At 39.3% G+C, this 25,850-nt stretch overlaps 1 protein-coding gene across 1 annotated transcript in view; it reads right to left on the bottom strand.

The window, feature by feature from the left end:
• Window positions 1–25,850, bottom strand: part of LOC124254215 (pyruvate kinase PKM-like) — a 70,989-nt gene that overhangs the window by 4,200 nt on the left and 40,939 nt on the right. Inside the window, 8 exon segments of the mRNA XM_046688104.1 lie at window positions 5,119–5,136; window positions 6,559–6,597; window positions 17,545–17,663; window positions 19,822–19,988; window positions 20,816–20,895; window positions 20,898–20,967; window positions 24,812–24,962; window positions 25,229–25,356. Coding sequence (XP_046544060.1) covers window positions 5,119–5,136; window positions 6,559–6,597; window positions 17,545–17,663; window positions 19,822–19,988; window positions 20,816–20,895; window positions 20,898–20,967; window positions 24,812–24,962; window positions 25,229–25,356 — 772 coding nt within the window.

Genomic DNA, 25,850 nt, shown 5'->3' with positions numbered 1-25,850 from the left:
ATAATTTCATTGTGTAGATTCTATTTTGACTACAACAGTTGTGGATATTGATGGGACAGATGCCACACTATAATTATACTTCATACCAGCCAATCAAAGCAAACAATGTAAGCTTAAAATAATGAACCAATTTTTACCAGTGTCTATGAAAATTTAGTCATTGTAATTTGGAATATTACTGAATTAAGGAAGCAATTAAATGTTCATATTTTAGTTAATTTCGCAAGAAAGGGAATTTGGGACAGCCATGGTATTGTCACTTTTGCTTACATGTTTGTCAACGTAACCTTCCTCCATCAAGACTGAATATATACGACAGCTTTGCAATGTTGTCCATATTCTTAACTGTCATAGCAATTCGTAACCTAGTTCCTGCACGTGCATAGACCTATGATCCGTTACACTGGAAATAAGTGCAACATGGGGTGGCAGCATTAAACCTTGAAACTCTTAAACCTGTGGCCAACGGTTGGGTTTGAACAAAGTTAATGAACAGAGTATTACTGTGTGAATAAACAGTCTCATGTCAAACGAATACTAAAATTCAAAACATATCCCTTTACATGACGGAGCGTCTGTATGTACTAAAGGGTGATTGTTGACATGTGACAATTATTTAATAGCCTACTCTGTATAGCATGTCCATGTTTTGACAGGAATGCATAGTGTTCAAACCCAAGACACAATGACAATGACAGCATGAGTCCATTATTCAACAGTCTGGTTCCCATGCACATGTGTTGAAAGAATGCATTCTACATAACCACATGACATACTGACAATGACATCATTTATCCATTATTCAAAACTCTGGTTCTCTTGCACAAGTGTGAAAGGAACACATTCTACACAAACCCATGACACTTTGGCAACTACATCATGGATCCATTTTTCAATAGTTGGGTTACCATGCACAAGTTTTGTTATGAACACATTCTAAACAAACATGACATTACATATTGACAATGATATCATGAGTCAGTTGTCAGGTTGCCATGTACAGGTGTTGGATGAACACATTCTACACAAAGAAGACATATTGACAATGATATCATGGGTTAGTTGTCAGGTTGCCATGCACAGGTGATGTTTTTAGGTTCTATAAACAACACATGCTGGACAATCTGTGTAAATCTTCCTATCACAAAAAACCCCATAATAAACACCTAACAAAAGAACCGTTGAAATAATGTTTACATATATCATTAGCATATACTTGGTAAGTGTATTTCGTTCCCGAGAACACATGGAATATGATGTATTTCATACCTACTGAAAGGACTTTGTATGTATCAGGCACTTATCACCAAAATATAACAGTTCCACTCATTGTTGGCAATTTTGGCATAGTCAAATATGCTGCACTTGACTAAAGCCAAATAGTCATCCATTTAGAAAGCCAATAGAAGATTTAAAGCTATCCAGCTGTACTATGAGCAGGGCCCACTTGCAGGAAGTGATCTCAGCGCTACAACTATTGTCAGAGTATGGGAGTACGTGGCCCTAACATCACTTTGCACAAGAGTACCCTGTCCATTTGTCCCAATAGAACTGCAAACAGCTGATCAACCTGGCATTTAATCACTATTTATTTTCCATCACCGATCATCATACAAATTGGTCATTATAAACAATAAAACAAACCAAAACATTTGAATATTTCAAGTAAAGTCTGAATGTCTGCAGAAAACTATTTGAAAATAAGAATGAATTATTCTGAACTGCTCTCTGGGCAGTTTACTTTTCTTTACTTTTCAGACAAAACATGTAACTTCTGACACTTTGGCCGCATTCTTTTTACATTTCACAAAAGAGAATAATTGCCAACCAACTGACACTTTGAAGTCTTTAGTTGAGAACCAATGGCTATTCTTCAACATAACAAAAATACTTTGAACAGCATTAAATCATTACCTTAGTCTGAAGTGACACAAAGAAATTGCAGAAGTTACAATCAAGCAAAACAAAAAACACAAAACACAATAAGACAACATATTTGTGGCCCCATAAAGAACAATGACAGTAAGACACACATCAGCTTGACAAGGTGTAAAGATCAATTGTCAACACACACTGCAGAGTCACTTTTCGGGGCGAGCATAGCATGTCAGAGCATTGATTCTCAAACACAGTTCGGGCCTCCTTGAAGCAATCTCTGAGGTAAATTCATGGTGAGGACTGGGACTTACAATAAAGGGATTGATATGACTGCCCAGCCAATTGGGGCCTATACCAACTGGACCTATATAAATGTCATCTTCCTCCAAACAACCCCAGCCTTGAGACCGTCACATGTCCACGTTGGGTTTTATGATGCTTTTAGCAATATTACACCAATATCATGGCAGGGACAGCAGGAATGGGCTTCACACATTGTGCTTATGTGGGGAATCGAATCCAGGCCTTTGCTATGTTGAGTGAATGCCACATGGCTGCCCTAGCAACCTGGGCCCCGTTTCACAAAGCTCTCGTAAGCCTAAGATCTCGTAATTTTTCTCGTAGCAATCGTACCACCTATACTGTAGCATAGACTTACGACAGTCGTAGCGCTACGATAGCTTTGTGAAACAGGACCCAGTCCATGATAAACGATGAGCATTCACTGTTGTGAATGGACACAGAAATGGCTACAGTGGTTCAGGTGTTTAGCTTGCACAAGTTAATTTAGTTCAGTTCCACAAACTCAGCACAACAAGTCAGGATATATCAAACAGAGGAGTCTCTGTGTGTAGGTGGTGCAACAGGAGTAGATATCTATCCTGAGAGGGTGCAACAGAGTCAACTTCTGTCACAAAAGGAATTCCATGTTTGTGGGAAGAATGTCCGTCAGAATATGGTAAGGCAGCACTGCAGAAGAGTCTGTTCTGATACTCTGCTGGCACAATGAAAATAGGCCTTCAACAGTAAATCATACAAGACATTCAATGTGGTTTGTAACATTTGGCAACTACCAACAATTACCAAAATCCCTGTCCAGAAGGAAAACACAAAAGGGTCCATTACCCTAGATGAGTGTATTGACAACTATCAGTATGATTTACTGTAATTGTAAACTTCGAGGATAATCAGCTTTGGATGGGCACTGGAGGTGAGGTGAAATGGGGTTTAACGTCTTGCTTGAGAATATTTCGCTCATATGACGACGTGCATGCGTGTGTATGTGTATGTGCGTCTGTTTGTACTAGCCCAGACTTCAGCTGGTTTTATAGTGCTAGCCCACTGAGATACCATGCCGCAGTGAAGCATGAATACCCCACTCAGACACATTATACTGACTCCGAGCCGACCAGTCCTTGTTGTACCCATAATGCCGAGCGCCAGGCAGGGACCAACAAGTACCATATTTTAACGTCTTTTGGTATGACGCGGTCGGGGATCGAACCCGCGACCTTCCGCTCTCCGGGCGGACGCTCTAACCACTACACCACGGAGGCGGTGGATGGGCACTGGAACACAACTACTAAAGTTCATCAGGACCTTGATGCAGAAAGTGATAGTAGTGCTAAGACACTGGTAACACTCATACCGTAACATAGCCATACTTGTAGTGCTTTGATTGCTTAGAGGAACAGGGCGCTGAGCAGTAACACAAAACATTAACTTTCGAATGTCCAAACATATAGGCTCATGTTTACAATCGTTCCTGAAAAATTATGTAAAGCGTGCTTTCAATGCAAACTCACAGTTAATCAGTGCTGGAATATCATCTGATAAGCCAAATACAAAAAGCACCAAACGTTATGACACTTAAAGCAGTATTCCAGCAGTGGTGGTAAGGGTGGGAAGCGGGTAAAGAAAGAACACATGGAAGGAAATGATCCCCATTTTGTTCCCTACAGCTGACTCTAACCAGTCTAAGTTCTTGTGAAGAGTTAAGTAAGTGCCCCATTTGTCAATTTTCCATGAGTCCAGGAGAATTACTGTGGCAAATAAAGTGTGTGACAAAGTTAGCATGGAGACCAGAGACATGATAACTACAGATAGTGGTGGGAATTTTAACAAAGTCACCATGGCTGACAACCCAATCATTTAAGTCTTAATACAAGTTTGCAACTGGCCGATTCTTATTCCATTGTAGAAGAATATCTTGGCTCCCTCTGAATATTCAAATATGGTCAGAAAACAGCCTTGTAGTGAGTGAATATGGTTTTACATCGCTTTTAGCAATATCCCAGCAGTATCATGACTGGGGAAACCAGAAGTATGCTTCACACATTGTACCCATGTGGGAAATCAAACCTTGGTCTTTGACTAGTGAACACTTAGCCACTTTAACCAACCACCCCTTCAGCCATGTCACCATCGATACCCATTTCGGCGGGCTCCATTAGAAAGCAGAAAGTGCTGTTTGTGTTTCACATGGTCACAGGCAAATGTTAGCATTATTTGGTGGTTGCTACCCAGCTACATAAGCTATCTGACCAATCTCTCCTCATTTCTGGGGAAGAGTTGCGGAACCATCCAAGGCACTACATTTCACTTTTCAGAGTTGTGTCCCTTTGCTGTCCAACTGATCATGTGGTCCCACAGTGCATGCCAGAAACTGATGAGCAAGGGTTTGAATCCTGACTGTTTCAATTTCCAGATTTTCTCAGCACCATACCTGTGTTCGCTAGCTTCACCAAACCATTAGCACCGTCACAATTTCAGGCTTTTCTCCCACAACAAGCTGCCATGTCATGACATAGATGAAATATTGCTCAAAGCTTCAATCAACACACTCATTCATTTCCGTCATATGTTACAATAAGAATAATGTGTATCCCCTAACCACAAAGTCCACAGAGTTAACAAGTGTCCTGTTTTACACAGCTCCGAGCAATATTCAATCAATGCCATAGCAGGGGAAACCCATTTAAGGAAGAGAACCCAAGACTTCAACATAACAAGTAATCACTTAAACCACTAGGCCACCTGGCAGTTGCCATGATTTTAGATGTAACACGTACTGCCACACTGACGCCAAAGGTGGAATGTAAGACAAGCACACCTACACAAGACCCTTCTTGTGACAAATACAAACTACTAAGCATGCAATACTCAAACTATTAATCATATTAATCAGAGCATCCATGGGATTAATGAAGACTAAATATTGTAAAAAAAAAGTCTAGTTACCCGAGCCGGCTGCTTCGTCTTGATTTGGGGGAAAAAGAGAGAGGACATGTCAATAAGCGTAAAGAAACATTTTGTCACGAAGGACAACTCCATGCTTTAACACAAAAAACACGTCATTTCTGTTAGGATCAGGTTCTGCATGAATTAGTAGCTCACGGGCAAATGACAGTCCCATTCCACAAAGAAATCTCATAAACTGTCACAAATTCGAAACAGCAAAAACAGAGAATTATTCAGTCTCAAATACCTGTGAAATAAATTTCATAGGCCGTAAAAGGACAAGGTGAAATAGAGAACAGCATATAATTCACTGAAAATCAGTTATGACATCAAGTGTTTGCTAAAAGGGTAAGTATGTATTATGTAAGACTGCTCTGTGGAACAAGCCAGCAGGGTGGCAAGATGATTGTGATGATGAAGACGTGGTTGATTCAGCATACTGCAGTCATAGCAACACGATTGGTATGCTACACAGACCCCAGAATTGAAGACACATAACAAATATTGAGGGGGTCAAAATTTTTGATTACAAGGTAATCTGAAACACTTGTTTACGAGCTCACAATAAGCTTAGGTAGTTTTTCAGGTCAGCATACCCATTTACACACTATGAAACTGCTTCACAAACCACAAAAGGGTTTGTAACCTTTAATATAGGTTTACCATCATCATAGCAGAACATCACTTTGTGGTACACACGAATGCATTACATTTTGGCACTGGAAATCACCTTGAAACCAATAGCCCCCATCCCCCAAATAAAATAAACAAACAAAACAAAAATACAACAATAACAAAGCAACCGAACAACAAATAACAAAATATACTTGAAACAAATTACCTGCAATCCATTTCATAAATTGGTCTTGCAGAATGATATTGTCATGGACATGAGAGTAATTCATTCTGAAACATATCTACCATTTAATACTTGCAGACGGTCTGGAATAATTTGTTCCATGAATAAATGGACACAATCAACGCCTAAGGTTTTACCCGACAAAAATATACAACTCCTCGGTGGATGTTGTGAAAAGAAACATTGTGAATTCAAGTATATTATTTGAGCCCCTTTCATAAAACAAAAATAAAATTGTGCATGTTTTGACGCAACAACAGTACCGATAACCCAGGCTATTATCCCATGAAAAGGTGAATCTATCATCACTGTGGGCATGCTGACTGAATACTTCCCAGTCAAGGTTTTCAAGTTTACTTTCATAGTTGTTGATATTCTGTCTGCAGCTATGACTTCCACAGTACAGACTTGCTTCATACCACAGAGTGGTAAGCATGAAAACTAAGATGCTGAAGACCATGTGGCAATGCAATGAAATACTCTTTTCTGATTGGTTGATGAGATGGTCATGAGATCCATGCTGGAAAAGAATGTGCAGTCAACCAATACAAATTCACAACAACAAATACAACAAAATGGACCTGTGAGCGAGTCAAGATCCTCCGGGCTGAAGCCTCGATCTGCTGAACAAAACATCTAGTTTAGTTTAGTAAATAAATCAAGTACTACAGCCGATAAGAATGCAAATGGAACGAACATTCAAATGAACAACTGGCACAAAATTTGTTATATTATAATTATCAAGGCTAATTCTATGATCCAGACATTATGGACACCTGATAATTCTGTGTGCATGCTGTTTCCCTTGGCTGTTCACATTAGTGTAACGCTGAGCTGCAATATGACTGTGATCTTTCAACTCATCAATTCAGGGCCCCGTTTTACAAAGCTATCGTAGCATTATGACTGTAATACCTCCTATACTGTAACATAGACTTACGGCAGTTGTACGGCTACAATATCTTTCTGAAATGGGGCCTTGAACTATACAATGCAGTTGTTGATATAATCAGCATAGATCTGTTCAATTGGTGAAAGATGACATGCGGCAGCCGAGTCAGCCTGACCATCCAATCCTCTCTCTCTATATGGTGATCTACAAAAACGGTCTGGGGAAATGTTTTTATAAATTGTGTGTTGAGTCATCACTACAATAAATACGACCTCCCACCAACTACAGTGATTAGTCTTGTGAGTCCATTGATTGTTGACGCAAGTGAGATCAATCGACTGACCTATCATTTGATCAATCATTCCAGCACTAACAATTTCACTTTTTGTTTGTTGTTTAACACCACCCACAGCAATATTCCAGCTAAATGATGGTGGCCTGTAAGTATTCAGACAATCCAATGATCGATACTAAGAACTAAAACCACACTGAACGTCGCAGTTCCTAACCAAGATCCATCTGAATGCCCTGTGCAACCAGCATGAGTCGCAGGGACCTTGTTCAACAGATCAATCCTGATGATCTGGGTTAGAACAGGTCTTCAGCAAAACACATGCAAGAGGGATTGGGTGTCAGGCTCGCTGACTTGGTTGACATATGTCCTTGATCCCAACTGCGTAGTTCGATGCTCTTGATGACCACTGGATTGTCTGGGCCAGACTTGAACGCTACCATATCACTGGAATATTGCCGAAAATGGCGTCAAACAGCAAATCAAACACATCAATCCCCATGGGATGTTACCTTTGAACAGGTTCAAAGTAGCACAGCTTGACTATCAACAACAGACTGAAACCTCAGAGAAGCTGAACCATAATAATGTCCATTGATAATCCAGTCATGACTATTTCAAACCACATATTGAAATAACAGATCAATGAATGTTTCCAAGTTTTATTTTTCAATATTCGTGTTAAAAAAAGTTGCTGGTAAAATATTTTTAATGCAAATATAACGTAAGAAAAGAAATCTGATGTAAAAAAGATCACTAAAACTGTGATGCTTCACAAAAAGCACTGAACTGTTCCAGGAGATTATTTACCTCTAACAAACAAACAAACAAACAAACAAACAGAATCATCTTCAACACCATAGAACAACAACATGCTTACAAACTGAGAGACTTTAAACATGGCTTCTCTGCCATACTTCCGCCCCAACCACGGATTCATGACCCCTCAAAATATGTCATATTTTTTCATGACTTTTCGTCCCACAATATATGACCATTCCCTATGGTTCAAATATTTGAGTTAATAGAAGTGATTTTTTCATGACCCCACTTCCCCATCACTAATCAAACCACACAATTCACCTCAGCAACAATAAATGACCAATGCACTATTCCTTTTGATTTCAATTCTGCAGTCTACCCAGGGCTCCATAATTTTTCAACACCAGGATCCTTATTTTTTAAATATAGGAGTACTAGTAAGAAAAACTTAAGAGTACATTTAGAGTACTGAATGGAATTTAATGGGGTATGCGTTTCATATATGCACCACAACATTGCTACTCTTGTGTAAACAGGTCAAAACACAATAAGACAATACTTTTTTTCACATAAATACGTCTGTAAATGATTCTTAGTCTGTACACCATTGCTGCGGTGCGTATCTGCTACGTTTTCTAAATTATTTCCTACCGTAGCGTGCATATTTATTATTCGTAGATATACGCCGATACGGCCCTTATCTGGAGCCCTGGTCTCCCTTTTTATCCACAATATGTTTGTCATTTCATTTTTGTATATTCAAGGACAAATTGCACCAAATTCAATTGCTGCATCATGTAGTATGGAAATTCTGACACCAACTTCCAGCCGTACACAGATATTCGACTTCCCTGGATCTAGATTTTCAAAGCTCTCTCAAAGCTAAGATAGTCGTAAGTTAATGTTAATATATGACACTTACGACTATCTTAACACTAAGAGAGCTTCGGAACTCTAGGCCCTGGGCCCTGTTCCACAAAGCGATCGTAGCGTTAAGACGATCGTAACTCCCATACTTTAACATAGGCTTACGACTGTCGTAGCGCTAAGATGATCGTAACTCCTATACTTTAACATAGACTTACGACAGTCGTAGCGCTAAGACGATCGTGACTCCTACTTTAACACAGACTTCAAACGCCAACTGTCGAGAACAAAGCAGAAGCTATGAGCGCTTTGAGGAACGGACCTGGACCACACCGGCTCATTGCACCATCCACCAAACAGGCCACTAAATACATTCTGGTCCTGACAATAACTTCAAACAAGGGCCAATGAGCTTGACAGAACAAAGCAGAAGCTATGAGCTTTAGTTAGGGTGCAGTGACAACAGAATAATACTATTGTTGTGCTTGTAAGTGAATGTATTAAAAAAGTGAACCCATCCATCCTAACATCTGACCAACACTCACATGAGCTAAATTCTGGAAGAATGAACAGAACCATAAAGAATTCACAGAACCATCTCCCTATAACCACTCATACACATCTGAGAATTCACCAGAACTCACACACACAAATAATCTCAGAATTCACCAGCATAATTCACATGTATAATTGCTTAACTAAGGAGGGCAGTTGAAAGGACTTCTTTAATTGCCCTGAAACAAACCTTACCATCATAAAGCTAACATGGACAGAATTTAGAGCTAAGCCCAAAATAACAAAACATCAAACAGCAGCATGTTACAGAAGCCTGTAGATATCTGATGAGTATTTTAAAGATAATGCTATCTATTTCAGCTTTAACATATGCAAATCATCATAAGTGCACTAAAAATATTAGTTTCTATTGCTGCTTTACAAGAAACAGCATTCTTCAAGGTCATGTTCATCAAGGACCTTTCTGCATCAATAATTTCTAAACAAGTTTCTGACATGATGCACATTTTAACATTTGCAACTGCACCAACCCCTCGTGCCCTGCTGCAGAAAGCAATCTTAACACTACGACTATTGTAAAACCATGCATATATATAGGAGTTACAATCACCTTAGTGCTAGGATAGCTTTGTGCAACAGAGTAAAGGTCCTTTTCCTTTGTCTGAGCTCCTGGTCAGCTAATCATTGTAGTTCTTTATAATGGGTGTTCCCACAATGGGCATCCCATCCTGATCAGGGACGGTGATGATTCAGAGTGTTGGTGTACCCGGATCCCTGCTTCCATCCCGTTACAATGATCACAGAGTCTTCAGGGCGCAAAAATCCTCTGTCACGCCCTAACTTGAGACAGCAACTGATTCGATTGTCCATGTCTTCGGTCCACACAGGTGTGCGGTCATCTAGTGTAATAAGCAGACACATGGAAGGAGGTGAAGGAGGAGACATGCCAAGAACCGCCCCGAAATGCCAGTCTTTTCTCGTATAAACTAACCCAGACATTTGTCACTTTATTACATACCCATGTAAACTTAGGACAGTAATACAGGGGTGCAATACGGATGTCGTGGTCAAATTCCGTATTGAACCCCAGATTCCGTATTGAACCCCAGATTCCGTATTGAACCCCAGACGTTTCTACATTCTCTACGCTATGATTTGTTTTATTAAGTAACAGATTAATGCAAGATAAGAAAGTATATAATAAAGATAGAATGTCATACTAGTGCATTTGGATGTTTTGTATTGAACAAGAAGACGTCATGGGAGCAGAGAAACAATGAGTTCGAAGAATACAGATATGTCATGTTCTTCGAACTTGTTGTTTCTCTGCTCTCATGACATCTTCGAGTTCAATACAATGCATCCAAATGCACTAGTATGACGTTCTATGTATGTACATTACCGATGCTTCATGGGATTATATACAATACAGAGTCCATCATTAATGAATATGTTTTGACATATTGTTGTTTTAAGTTAAGCATGTCTATTTTTAGTCAGTTAATGAGGCACAGGCACAGGACTAAAACAGGAAGTCAAGAGAGCTCTACTTGTGCATGAACTCAGGGCTAACCCTACCACTGCTGAGGCTAAGGAACATGTTGCACCAGAAACACTGTCATTGTTATCTGCGCTAAATGATATGGCTGCCTAAAAATATTCATAATCACATATATCTTTTGCAGGAAGAATTATGAACGATTGTCAATACAGAAATTGTGAGTGAGTGAGTGAGCATGGCTTTTAGCAATATTCCAGCAATGTCACGGCGGGGGACACCAAAAATGGGCTTGACACATTGTACCTACGTGGGGAATTGAACCCGGGTCTTCGGCTTGACGAGCCAACGTTTTGACCACCAGGCTACCCCACCGCCCCTATACAATTGTGTCACTGAAAGTATCTTTCATACACTATTGTGAAAGAAAGTGAAATGTGATTGAATTTTGGATTTACAAACACAATACACAAACCTACGTCAATATTCATAGGTCAAACCTAAATATATTTAATAAATTTTATATTTTAACGGCAGCAGATTTTGTAAATATTCATTGAGTGTCTTGAATAGACAAATTCAACATAAGACTTCATACAGGTCGACAAACGGATGTAGCAGACAGCATCAGGCTAAATAATGACCCTCAACGTACTGACGAGTCTTCGTGATATTCATCAGGTGGCTTGGCATATTATTCAAATGAACTTGAAAAGAAATCGTAGTTCCTTTTTCAGTTTAAAATACATAACAAAATACAACAGTGTAAGACAGTTGATAGCTATGCATGCTTGAAATGAAGTGAAATATGGTTTACAAGATTAAATCACTTATATTGCAGTTTTAATTTTAATACAGTGGTTTATTTGAAAAGACTGGACAACTCAGTGCAGTTCTTGAGGCACAATAAGCAAGGTAAAACTGGGTTTGGAAGACAGACACAACACAAACATGCAAGCACCCTATAAATAAGGTTAGAAATAAACATAAGTCTCCTAGTCCCAGATAGTAAAATTCAGGAAGGACTAGCGACGTTTCCTTGTGAACTGCCAGTTTTACTACTAATTTGATGACAGGTGTGACAGATAATTTTATGGACAAGGTAATTTATGTTAATTTCTAACCCTGCAAACTGATGTTTATTAAAACAAATGACAGGTCATGTTCATGTTAATGACAGAATGTTTTATATGTTCTGAAATAGATCCAAGACCTGACAGAGTTTGGATATGAAAATGCTGCTTTTTACTTGACCTGTTGTATTGGTGAACACACACACTCAAGCAATATACTATGTGATCATTAGTCTAATGTTTCAGTAGTTTTTAGGCTCTACCCAGCTAACAATTGTCACAATGTTACACTTTTGCTGTTACAATGTTATTCTGTGGACTCCCATTTATGTCATCACAATGTTGTTGCCTGATGTGATATTACATCGCCACAAGGTAAAGTTATTTGATGTTAACATAATTTATGTTGTCTTAACATTCTATTTAATGTTAATAGTTGAACAGTTTTCCAAGTAGTGAACAACAGTACAAAAGAATCAAAGCAGAAATTCACTTCAATGTTTATTCGTCAATTTGCATGTTGTTTTGGTCGTGTGTTTTCTGAAGCTGTAACTGAATAGTGAAGAAAGAATCTCAAAGTGAAAAGTTTTACAGAAAACTATCATGACACCAAGTTATAAGAAACGTTGTGAGGAGCCCAAAGCATCAAGTTTCCTCAATGTTGTTATTATGTTGTGACATTACGTTATGAAATGAGTGAGTGAGTGAGTATGGTTTTACGCCGCTTTTAGCAATATTTCAGCAATATCACGGCAGGGGACACCAGAAATGGGCTTCACACATTATACCCATGTGGGGAATCGAGCAAACGCTTTAAAACCGAGGCTACCCGACCGCCCCCGTTATGACTTAACACTAACATTGCGTGTTAGCTGGGTAGGCACTGTGCTAAATACTCAAATAAGTCAAGTCTTTAACACACAGAAAGAACAGTTGCGATTACCAGAGTTACTTTCATTTTAGCATCATCAAGAAGATGCCTCGGATTTGATTAAATTTGATTTCATGTGATCACAGAGTATTTACAGCAGCAGTTTTAAAGCTGGAGCTGCACGACTGTATTATGACAAATACCCTCCCCGCATTTGCCACCATAGCTTCCATTAAGTCAATTTGTTGTATAACACTGCAAATAGCTATGTTCCAAAGCCAGTCTGTAAATGGTCAAGTCCAGTAATCAATATCATGAGCATCGATCTGCGCAATTGGGAACCGATGACATGTGTCAACCAAGCCAGCGAGCCTGACCACCCGATCCGTTAGTCGCCTCTTACGACAAGCATGGGTTACTGAAGGCCAATATTCTAACCCGGACCTTTTTGCATTCAAGAATATTTTGCTCAAACTGTGTGAGTGAGTGAGTGAGTGAGTGTAGTGTGATACCACGTTCAACAGTATCCTATCAATGTTACGACTGGAACACAAGAAATGTGCTTCACGTTTTGCAAAAATGTTTGGACTCAAACCTGTGTTTCAGTTGCGAGGTGCTAACACTTTAACCACTTGTCTCCCCACGCACATGAACACATATTAGGCAAGTAAAAACGTATGTAACTTTGTTTTCTTGTGTTGTCATGTTGCCAAGCAATAGGCTTTGTACGTGCGTTGGGAACGAAATGACATGTCAACCAAGTCAGCAAATATGATCATCTGATCCCATTAGTCGCCTCTCATTAGACCAATTCTGACACAGATCTCACAGGTAGCCAAATGACTAATCAGCTGTGAAAATCTGTGAGCATGCTCATTCATGTATGACAGCCAATCCAGTGACTGACATCATGACCACTGACCTATCAACACTGTAAGCAAGCACTGATCCATGTTCTTGGGGTACAATGACAAACCAATAAAGCCAATGAGACACCACCTGATCAACTGGAGTCAAATTAAATGGTGCTGCACATTATTCCTATATACAAAGTTAGAGGTGCAATGGAGGCACCTATTTTACTCGGAAAGAAATCATAGCTGTCAAATGGGTCCAGAGCAATGGTAATAAACTGGGGTGAATTACACTTTAAGGATGCACAAAACATTCAATGCTCTTAGGACTTTTAGGAGTGAGTGAGAGAGTGAGTGAGTATGGGTCTACGTCACTTTTACCAATACTTCAGCAATATCATGGCGGGGGACACCAGAAATGGGCTTCGCACATTTTACCCATGTTAGGAATCGAACCTGGGTCTTCGGCGTGAAGAGCGAACGCTTTAACCACTAGGTTACCCCACCGCCCCTGTAATGTAGAGGAAGGTGAGACAGGCAAGGCAAGTGAGGCACACAAGGCAGGTGAGGCAGGTGAGACAGTTAACAGGATGGACAGAAGTGTCAGTGCAGGTGTTAAAAAAAGGTACTGTGCTTCATAGTCGATGTCCAGATACTGAGGGTTACCTCCCTTTTCCAGTGGTCACTGAATGGTAAACCAGTGATGTTGAAGTGTGTTGTGATCATGAATTGACGTAATTAAACTAAATTGAGACGCAAATAATTAGTATTCAGACTAAGACTTGAACCTACAACACTGATAAGTTAGTTCCACATTGAGGGCTGTGTCTCTCTTACAGAACTAAATGTGCCTGCTGGTTTGTTGTTTAATGCCACATTCAGCACTGTTCCAGGCATATGATAATACTGTGAATAACTAAACCTGCACCAGATAATACAGTGATTGATATTATGAGCGACTGAGCGAGTTCGGTTTACGCAGCTTTTAGCAATATTCCAGGAATATCATGGTGGCGGACACCAGAAATGGGCTTCACACAATGTACCCATGTGGAGAATCAAACCCGGGTCTTCAGCATGACGAGCAAACGCTTTAACCACTAGGCTACCCCACCGCCCCGATTGATATTATAAATATCAACATACATATGGCTTACATAAATTTCAAACTCAGAAAAGCTGGCAAATATATTTGCCGTTTTTTATCTTTGGAGTACAAGAGTGATAGTGTCGCTTGCATCTGTAAACATGACGCTGACACAGTTTAACTGCAGCAAAGTCCTACTGAAAATGCCAAACCACAACAGAGGTATGTATAATAGTATACAGGTATTTGCTACAGACTTGAAACACAACCTATATAGAAAATCCTAAAATGAAGGCAAAGACTAGGGCATCAAACAAAATCAGTGGAGTTTTATACCTTTGAATCATGTTGGGAGTTCGGATAAAGAGTTAAGTGATTACCTCCCTTAGAACATATCCTCACTTTGTTGAAAGTTGGCTCATGTTCTGTAAGTCCACCGTCAGTATGGTATACCGGTAACTTACACTGCATGTGATAAAAACTCAGCAGTCACCTCTCTTTACCTAGGACAGCGATGTGATCAAGAGCTTCAAGCTCAATCCAGTGATTAACATCATGAGCATCGATCTACGCAATTGGGATACAATGACTGTGTCAATCAACTCAGCGAGCCTGACCACCCGATCCCGTTAGTTGCCTCCTACGCAAGCATGGGTTGCTGAAGATCAATTCTAACCCGATCTGCTTCAAGACAAGAGTCAGCTGAAAGTGATTTACACGAAGCAATGATCAGGGTTACATCCAGGCTTCCACCTTGCCCTACAAAACTAAGGGTCCAGAAGACCCGAAGTTACCAATTTCAAAGGTGTTTATGAAGAACCAACTGCCTCTCCCCTCACTTTCAAACAATTTTGAGTATAAACTGCAAATGTTTTTAGGCATTTTCTGTACATCGTCCTCTAAGGATGCCTAGATACCCCATGATTGTCTCTCCACCATAAGATTTGCAATTCATTTTCAGAGTACTCAGGACTTGTCGTTGAAAATACCTCAAAGTCACAAGGTGTGTATGTACATGAGTTGCATATTTCTTCTCAGCCCTCCACAAAGACCAAAAAGAACAGGGCCCCGTTTCATAAAGCTCTCATAGCGCTACGACTATCGTAAGTCAATATTACTGTATAGGAAGTACAAATGCTACAAGAAAAGTTACGAGATCTTTAGCTTACAAGAGCTTTGTGAAACGGGGCCCTGGTATCTGACTCTTGATCTTTACAGTCAAAATAAATGCAGCGCTAAGCAGTGGGTAAATGCGCAGTGAACTGAAAGAAATATCGATTAATTATTTTTTCAGCTCAAGCTGCCACGGCGGATAAACTGAAAAGAAGATCTATGTTGCACATCAGGTGTCGTAACCTCCACTGTATCTGAATAATCATGTGACCACCTGCATGTGTGACGCCAAATGTCGACAACCTTGAAAGAAACAAAACTTCAGCAGCTCAATGGATAAACGGCACAGAAGATGATAAAATGAAATCACAACTCATACAAAAACAACTATTTCTGTTATATGCTACGTACAATTGGTGCAGTGTTATTTTCTTAATTATTTCCATGAAATACACTGTCAATCCAGCCCTGATGCATCATCATCAAACAAGCAGCTTGCACTATCTCTATGTTTTCTTTAACATTCGGCTCAGGCTAATAACATAACACTCACAAGAAAGACCACTCAATTTCTTTCTGATGACCAACTAATGATATTGACATGAAAAGGATCACGTGGTCCTTCAAGGAGCAGTATATACTGGGTAATAATGTCATCTGAGGCAAAAGCAGTTCAAAACTTTACACCTACTGCATAGGTATTCGGCACAGGGCCCTGTTACACAAAGCTGTTTTAGTGCTGTGATGATTTAACTCGCATACTTTCACACTAACACTTTGTGTAAGAGGCTCCAGGTGTCTATATGCAGTAGATGTAACTGTACCTCTCTGACACTACCTGGACAGGGGAAATAAACGGAAGTTCTTGAAACAGATTTTAACAGATATATTTTTGTATCAGGAGAAAAAAACAACGTTTCTAAACAAATCTTGTAGAAATTGAAAAGAAAAGGCTGGAAACCATGGTACAATGTTTTCTTGTAAAGTGCACAATCAGAATAAATCAAACAATGTGCCTGATAATTAAAGTCTGATGCTGCACCTGATATATCATGTGTGGGCTTCTGTGAACATTGATGGGCTTGATTTACAGGATGAATGCTCAGAAAATGTCTATATAGGTATTTCATCAAGCAAAGGCAGATGGTGACAATTGCAGAGCTTTGCTTCGTCTCTAGGTACTGGGCAATATGAAAGGAAGCAAGGCAGGTGTTTTATAGAGAAGTGAACAGTGAACAGTGAAATGCAAAGTTAGGCCTTAAATTTCTCTTTAGCTGATTTACAAAAAATATGGAACAAAAATTAAAGCAGGTAGCTGAACTTCAAGATAAAACACGATTTTACATGGCAAGATATTATGTGTCCTCTCGACTTATGCATTAGAATAAAGATGTGTTATGTATCATTTCTTTCAATCAGTGGCAATAATTACTTATCAATTTCATTTCTCCTGACTGTAAAACAGAGTTAGCATCACCTTCCACCCACCCATCAGAAAAGCGTTCTGCTTCTTTTTTCTAATTTCAGTTTTTGTTGTTGATCAGTCTCATAAACCAACTGAAGAAATATATAAGGCCTTGAATTATAGTTTATGCACAAATAAATTTCACTAGAGAAAGGACTTGTGTGTTCTCACGTCCATGTTTGTTACAATTTACCTGGCCACAAACCTGTACATGCGGCAAGGTGTTAAAACATTCAGGTGTTCTACAGAGTAGAGTGGGTTATCTCCCTTGACTTACCACTGTAGTGGATGGGGAAGATACCCCTGTAAAGGTGGCACTGTCGTGCAGTCTGAGCGTTGCGTGTGATCGCCAGGATTGGGCAGCGGGGGCCGTAAGCTGACACGAGGTAGGCAGATCTGTGGAAACCAGTTTGAAACTAAGCACACTTTCAAAAAAAGATTTAGAAGGTATTTTACAGACATTTCCTTTTTACTCATTTACAAGGGGGCAACAAATATTACTGTCTGGACATTAGATCAATTTTGATAAACAGAAATGAACTGAATTAAAACCCTCCAACAAAAACCAACAAGAAAAAACAAGATAATGCTCAGACCAATGAGGGTTCTTTTGACATCACATATGAACCAGGGTTTTATCTTGACTTGCAAAAGTGGGGGTCCACGTGACCCCCATCAATAATTTTAACAGGTCCTTGCTGTTAATATGAGGGTCCTGTAAAGTATTGAAATGGTGAAGTGTAGTGTACGTTCAGATAATTACTTCAGAGCCTGGAATGAATCAGTGGTCATGTGGACAGTGGTCCTGACTGATGGGTGAAATGACAGACACAGATAACTACTCTTGATGTGCTGAAGGTATGCTCTGGGTATTTTTGTGTCTCTCTCTGGATACAATATTTGCATGTGTGCATACTGGGCTCATAATTGTGCACTGCATAAAACCTTGTCATTGTTTTTCACTTGACACCATCTGCCACAGACATGTGGTGTCTGGTCTACACATTGCTTCACTGTCGAGCAAATTGAGGAGTTCATGCACACTTTATGCACACTTTATGCACAGATTAGTGCTTTTTTGGCTCCGTAACTTACTGGGGCCTCGTTTCATTACCCAGGGTTTGTAGTACTTCGTACAGATAATCAGCCATCAAATTTAAGGTCTTTTTAGGGGCTTTTCAAGGCCATATCAACAATTTTAGGGAACTATAGAAACAGATACAACATAGTAGGGCCACATATTGCACTGATTCTCATACTGCGATATATTACAATAATTTAAGCGACATTGCAATACATATTGTGATGTATTGACTGGAAGGTTTCTGAACAAATGTGCATACATCATAAGTTCATAATAGCTCTGTGGGGGATATGATCTTCTTAGATGCTGTTACAACATACATTCAGGTTCTCCGTCCCCACTGTGTATGGCTGCATGCCAATGGTTTACAGATAAATATAATGATTTAGAGGATAATGTGGAATGTTTAATTAAGGTTTTTGCGAACATAAAGGTAGCAGTATAACATGATTTTCATGGTCAGTGTTGTTTGCTTCAACAGAATACACTTCAACGCAGTATGTAATTATTGTTACTGTATGTCAGTGATTCATTCAGATTCAACTCCAATATAAACATGTATTAACATTAACTATGCAAAATGCAACAAAACCATGATTTAGGTGAACTACTTGAGCTTAAAATCTCATGTGACCTCCAATAACTAAGATGATAGATCCTTGACTAGACTGTCATTATACAGAGATACAATTGATAAGATATGCCTCATTATGAAACAAACAAAAGTAACAAAATAATGTGAATTGTGAAATGGTCAGTCAAAGCCAGAGGCTCTATTAATACGTCCAAATAAAAGATTGGTCCATTTTAGGCCACTTAATTCCTCAAAATGTCACCACTGAAATCCACAAAACTTTTGTCACTTTTGGGACCCCTAATAAGGATCCAGTTGTAAAATGTTACATGAAACCAACAGAAATAAAAGTATATTTGGCACTTTTCATGCACATTTGTTGCTATGGAAATCAAGGGCAGATAATTCAAAGGGGAGCTAACTCTGGATAACCCAATATATCGGAGAATCTGAACTATATCAGAACAACGTAGTTAGATGAATAAGACAGAAATAACTCTTTCCTACATCGTTAAACTGAAAAAAGTTTTGCTTCATGATGAAGATTAATTAACACCTGTCATTGCAGGGTATTTTTAATATGCATTAGCTTCCTGTAAAATCATATCTTGACAAGTATTGCTAAATATATGGCCTTTCGAAGGTATTCCAGTGGCATTTAATGCTGTTTCAAGGCTAAAACGAAGTTAGGGCCATTTTAGGATAATATGTCAACATTTCAGGCTTTTCCAAGCCTGTGCCAACCCTAACTAAAAGTTAGGCACATGGCCGGCCACAGCACCATGCATTTGTTCACTGATCAAACAGCAAACAAGCGAACATAGTGGTACATTATCCACTTTCAAAGCTGAATCTGAACCCAAGGACTCTGATGGCATACCCAATGAAACCCTCACCTGCCCGAGGTTGTGATGACGATGATGGCAGCGGCCATGGATGAGAAGGAAGCCTCAACGGCTGCGATGGCGATGGTGTGAGCAGCGTCAGTGAACATGGGAGTCTCCCTACGGAGTTCCTCAAACAGCTGGTTGTGGAATACTGCCGACTCTGCTTCTCTGCAGATCTACAACAAGCAAAATCAGCAAGTAATTATATATCCTGACGTAAGAAATATTTGATAGTACAGATAATCTGTAATTTCTTCCTTCCTTCCTTCCTTAATTGTCCTCACTGCATACTGATGTTTATTGAATGTTCAGAAAACGTAAGACAACCTTACCTTAAAGTTAACTCTGAACACGATACATTTATTGAGGAGCATAACCACATAAAGAGTGTGTGGGTGATGGATTTGGTTTAACTCCACATTGATCACTGTTTCAGTCACGTCATGGCACATCAGCATGGTGTGGGAGGAAAGCCTGAATTGGTGCAGGGCTTACACGTTTACCTACCCGTGAAGGTCTGGGTTAGAATGAACCTTCAGTAACCCATGCTTGTAGTAAGAAGCGACTAAGGGGATCGGGTGGACAGGCTCGCTGACTTGGTTGACACATGTCATCGGTTCCCAATTGCGCAGATCAATGCTCAAGCTGTTGATCAGTGGATTGTCTGGTCCAGACTCGACTATTTACAGACCATCGCCATATAGCTGGAATATTGCCGAGTGTGGCGTAAAACTATACTCACTCACTCACACGTTTACCACTTTTGTGAAGCCTGCAAGCACAGGTGTAGTGTTGAAACAAAACCCTGGTTAAACTGGCTTTCAAACCAACAAGGTTCTGGCATGCATAGCAAAACTGACCCCATATCTTATGTGCAGTTTCCCACAACCTAGCAATGTGCCATAACTACGCACAAGTGGACAGAATAGATGCAGAAAGTCATACAGTGTCTCAAGACAAGTGCTGAGCTCGACATGATGTGAAATGGGTGAGGTTTACTTACATGGTGCATCATTTTCACTGACTCGAGAGGGTAGGTTCCCTTGGCTGTCTCCCCAGACAACATCACACAATCAGCACCTCAAGGACGGCATTAGCTACATCACTTGTCTCTGCACGGGTGGGACGGGGTTTCTTCACCATACTCTCCAACATCTGTTAACACAATCAGGCTATAGTATACATCTGATGATCAGATCATCACAATCCTACTCTCAAACATCTGCTCACAGAACGTGACTTTCACTACTGATGTAAACGGAAGGGACATGCCAAGAAATGGCATGGTATGTAAGGGCCTTCTTTGGACAGCTGATTGAAGGAACTGAAAATCTTTGATAACATATTTTCACATTAATGACAATTGGATTCGTTCTTTTGGTTATAATGACACTTTCATCATTATTCGAGTTTTAATATGTGTCAGTTTCACGAGGGAGAAAAACCAGAAGCTGTTTTCCACTTCAATTAAACCCACAATAATTTGTGGCTCAAAAACACCTACTAACATATTCGTGTTGAAGTGGGATTCCGAAACAGCCATAATGTCGATGTCTGGCATGCTGAAGGGGCACAATTCTGTACAGAGAACTGCCGAACCTTCAATTACTGGACCACCCGTAGCAGTAATTTATAGTAGAAAAGTTAGTTGTCAGTTACACAAGATTAATCATTCAAAGTTTCCTCAAACAACAATTTTGGTAATTTTAAGTGGAAAGAATGAGTCCCTTTCTCACTGCCCACCCATTTTTCTAGAGGTGGCAGTTTAGTCTAGTAGCTAGAGTATCTGGCCCCCATTTCTCGAAACAAACTTAAGTTTTTACTCAAATCTCAAACTGAGTTCACAATTTGAAACAGCTGAATTTTTAACTCACCTGCATTTTTTAAATACTAAAGCCTAAACAAATAAAGTATTCTATCCATCAAACTCAAATTATCTTCTATAGTTTGAGTTTAATACCGATTTCAGTTCATTCTGTGAAATGCATTTTCCTGCGTTTTCTCAAATTTGAGTAAAAGCTCCAACTTAAGTCAAAACTCAGACTTAAGTTTGTTTCGAGAAATCGGGGCCTGATTCTCATGCCAAAGAACCAGGTCCCATTCCTCCAGGTGTAAAGGCCATTTCTGTGTTACACGCCATCATATAGCTGGAATACTGCTAAAAGCAGCGTAGACTCACTGATTTAACTCTTATGGAAGGGCATTTCTGACTGTTGCTACACAGTATTATTTTAATGACCTGGATCCGGTTGTATCATTGCTTCATTAACTAATGTCAACATTAAACCCTTATGATACATTAAATCCTTAATGCAGCATTAGTTAATGGCAACGTTAAAAACGGTTGCATCAAGACTTATTAGCGTATCATTATCTAATGACGTCCTAATGTAAATATTTTCATTAAATTCGGGGATTCCCCTAAATTTTTCCCACAATTCCGCGACGTAAACAGGTAAGCGTTACTCTAGGTCGTCTGTCAAAATGGCATCTTTACGGCTAAACCTCGGAACAAAAACAAACATTTCGTCAGCTGTGAAGAAACACGTCTAAATAATTCTGAAACGTCGCCGATAAATCTAGAATCGGTTGGGATGTTTTGGAAAATACACGAACACGAACCCCGAAGTGAGCTTTCCGCCATATTGGATAGTGTTTACAAAATCAAGTTTCACTAAGGCCAGTCATATGCATGGCTGAATTCCCTATAACATCAAAATGGTCTTTGTATATTTCATAATCAGTTGTGACAAATGCATCGCTAAATTCCTCATAGTCATACAGTTTTTGGACATCAGTTTGTCTATTCGTAGCATGCATGAGCTCAATACTTTTAGAATATGCACGGAAAGAGTATTGTAGCAAGAACTAGAAAATTAAAAACAGATACAATACTGAAATCGGCATTTCTGACTTTTTCAATGAAAACAAATAACCATATGCAGATAGTCAGAATGTTTCCGATTACTTACATCATACATTTATGGGCACCTATATCCACGAAGTCGCCATTTCATGAGAAATCTGTCATCGGTAGTGATGTCATACGTCAACATTGTTGGACATATGTGGCAATTTCTTTGAGATGAAGGTCGGTTGAATAAGAGTAAACACAATCACACTGTCCTGCGGATTACACTTTTATTATTAATGTATACTTTGCGTATCGTTGACATATGGTTTCATGAAACTAACTTCATTATCAACATTTAGTATTTTAAACCTAAGTAAAACTGACACAATAAATAAAAAGGATTTATTTATATCATGAAATGTATATGTGCACACGTTTTAAAGGATATGTCTTGTTCATTGAATTTGTTTATGTTGTGTTATAGACAAAACAATGGCGTATAATCATTGTCCAGGTGCGCGTTTGTCACAAATGTTTTGAGTATCATTGTTTTTGATAAATTCCGTGAATAAAGCATCACGAAAATATAGTGTCCATATTGACAGTAAATTCTCGCCACGTGATCTGAGTTGCAATGGCTTGGTATGAAGCATAGCGGAGTGAGGCCCCCTAATCTTTATAAGCTTACATGAACTTTATGTAGCCATTTGACGTCATAGGGGAAAATCCATTTTCAACACATATACAAGATTGAGTGTATAATGTTATATATAAGAACATAAACTAATTTAATACATACCTATGTCATTCAGGTATAGGACATATAATACTCTACATTTCTGTGTAATTTTATAGCTGTAGGTAGATCCAGTCGCGATAAAGCGAAATTCAGGAGCAATGTTCACTTTTCCAGTAAGTTTAATGACTCTCTACTGATACCCCAATACCTTCCTTAAGTTAATGATGCTAATGACAACACGGCGCTTTCAAACAATAGACTGGCGAGGGGTTCCGTTATCCAGTCATACTAGACTCTGCATCTGTCTACTTTTCAAACTGAGTTTATACCATGAGATAGGACATATAATACTCTACATTTCTGTGTAATTTTATAGCTGTAGGTAGATCCAGTGCGGCGCAAACGAAATTCAGGAGCAATGTTCACTTTTCCAGTAAGTTTAATGACTCTCTACTGATACCCCAATACCTTCCTTAAGTTAATGATGCGCTAATGACAACACGACGTCATTAAAACGTTAGTACAACAGAATTTAATGATACATTACTTAATGAACGTTTAATGGCACGTTAATGCCTCATGATACAACCGGGTCCTGTACAACAAACCTACATTATAGCTGAAATGAGCGGAATTATCATGAAACCGCCCACTAGTTATCAGAAATGAGCGGGTCGCTGCAAATGATAATGGCCCACTGATTCCTTAACAAAGGGCCATTATTAGTTCTGCTGTCAAATGATGTCCAAATACATGTGGAGTTGAACATGTTGACATGACTTACGGTTCGTTTGACATCATGTCGAGTTTACCTGACATTCTGGCTCCAAATCCTTATGCCCCGTATGTAGGTAATGTTAGCTTCCTTGCTGGTGCAAATGTCAGTAATTGCACAATAAACAATCATTGGACAATGCACAATCACTGGACCTAATAAGAACGCTGAAAACTGATGTTATGACTTGGCAATAAAATGGCAGCTTTGTTGTCCGATATAGATCTAAAGAAGCCCAAGATCGAATGATCGAATGTTGTCACACTCCATAATGACGTCATAAATCCTGTTCCATGACCTAACAGTGTTATGTCAACAGGATTTTGTGAGTTGTTTGAAGGAAACTAACATTTTAATTTATGATACCATTTTGTCTTTTCTAAACACAAATTCTATCCATTTTAGCTATAATAACGGTAGCTGTTTTTCAGGGCATTATCATTTGCAGAAGCTCACGATCTTGCCAACTACCCTCCTTTGTCGGGGAGTTATTTGAAAACCAAGGGCTTCTGCAAATGATAATGCCCTGAAAAACAGCATTACCCCTACAGTACTGTGGACAAAGCTTACCTGCAGTTCCCACTGGGGCTTCAACACACAGATTGTATTATGAGATGGAATCAGACCCTACCTGTGTGGCACAGATGACAGGTTTTCCAGCACGGTTACATCGGCCTATCATCATCTTCTGGGCCAGGAACACTTTCTCTGCTGGAATCTCAATACCCAGGTCGCCACGGGCAACCATCACACCATCGACCTCCCCCAAGATCTCATCGAACCTGGAGACAAAGACATGGTTTGTTAATGAATGCATCAAGTCCTAGATTAGGTAATCCAGCCATCTTAATGACAACATCTAATCCTGAACATTTGCAAAATCTTTCTTTTTTTTCTAATAGATTATTCTAATCAGATAGTTAGTGATTCCAAATGACAGGGTGCTATGTATTCACCTGAATGACATGATTGAATCCTGACCATTTACAATATCTTTGGGAAAGATCTGGAAGATAATTTCTATTTTTCTTTCACAAAGCGATTTTACCTTTTCACTCCCTCATGGTTTTCAATCTTGGCGATGATCCTGATGTTCTTGCCTTCCTCCCCAAGAATACTTCGGATCTCCTTAATGCCAGCGCCACTTCGGATGAAGGAAGCAAATACCATATCGACCTAGGAACAAACAACCAGGTCAGAAATGGAAGCCAATCAAACAGATCAGGTCAGAAATCAACATTAATATTCTGTCATTCAGCTAAGGCAAATAAATACTATATAAACAAAATATTAAGGTCTGTCTAAAATTTTGTGAGAGAGTTGTTTATTAAACATTAACTTCGGTTAAACAGGGATTGGGATAGAGAACTTTGACAGTGGGCCATTTTCAGGATTATTAGCCATTTTCTGAATTTAGAATGGGCCACTGCCCTTGTAACTATAGTAAACTTCAAATTTTTAATGGGCCATTTTTTATTCTAATGTGCAAAATGGCCCAAGGCCCCTGCCTTTCCCAATCCCTGAGTTAAATCAGCTCTTCTAATCAAAGGAGGTTATACTGATTTTCAAAATAATAGGGTGCTATTCATTCACCACCATTTAAATTTTTTGACTGCAACGAAATAGACTGTCCCCCGAAAACATCAAACATACTGAAGGTTTATCTTACT

The sequence above is a fragment of the Haliotis rubra genome, unplaced genomic scaffold (genome assembly GCF_003918875.1).
Source record: "Haliotis rubra isolate DU_JTF1 unplaced genomic scaffold, ASM391887v1 Scf568, whole genome shotgun sequence".
In the NCBI taxonomy this organism is placed as follows: domain Eukaryota; kingdom Metazoa; phylum Mollusca; class Gastropoda; order Lepetellida; family Haliotidae; genus Haliotis; species Haliotis rubra.
The sequence above is the reverse complement of the archived record's forward strand: the minus strand, read 5'-3'. Positions and strand labels throughout refer to the sequence as shown.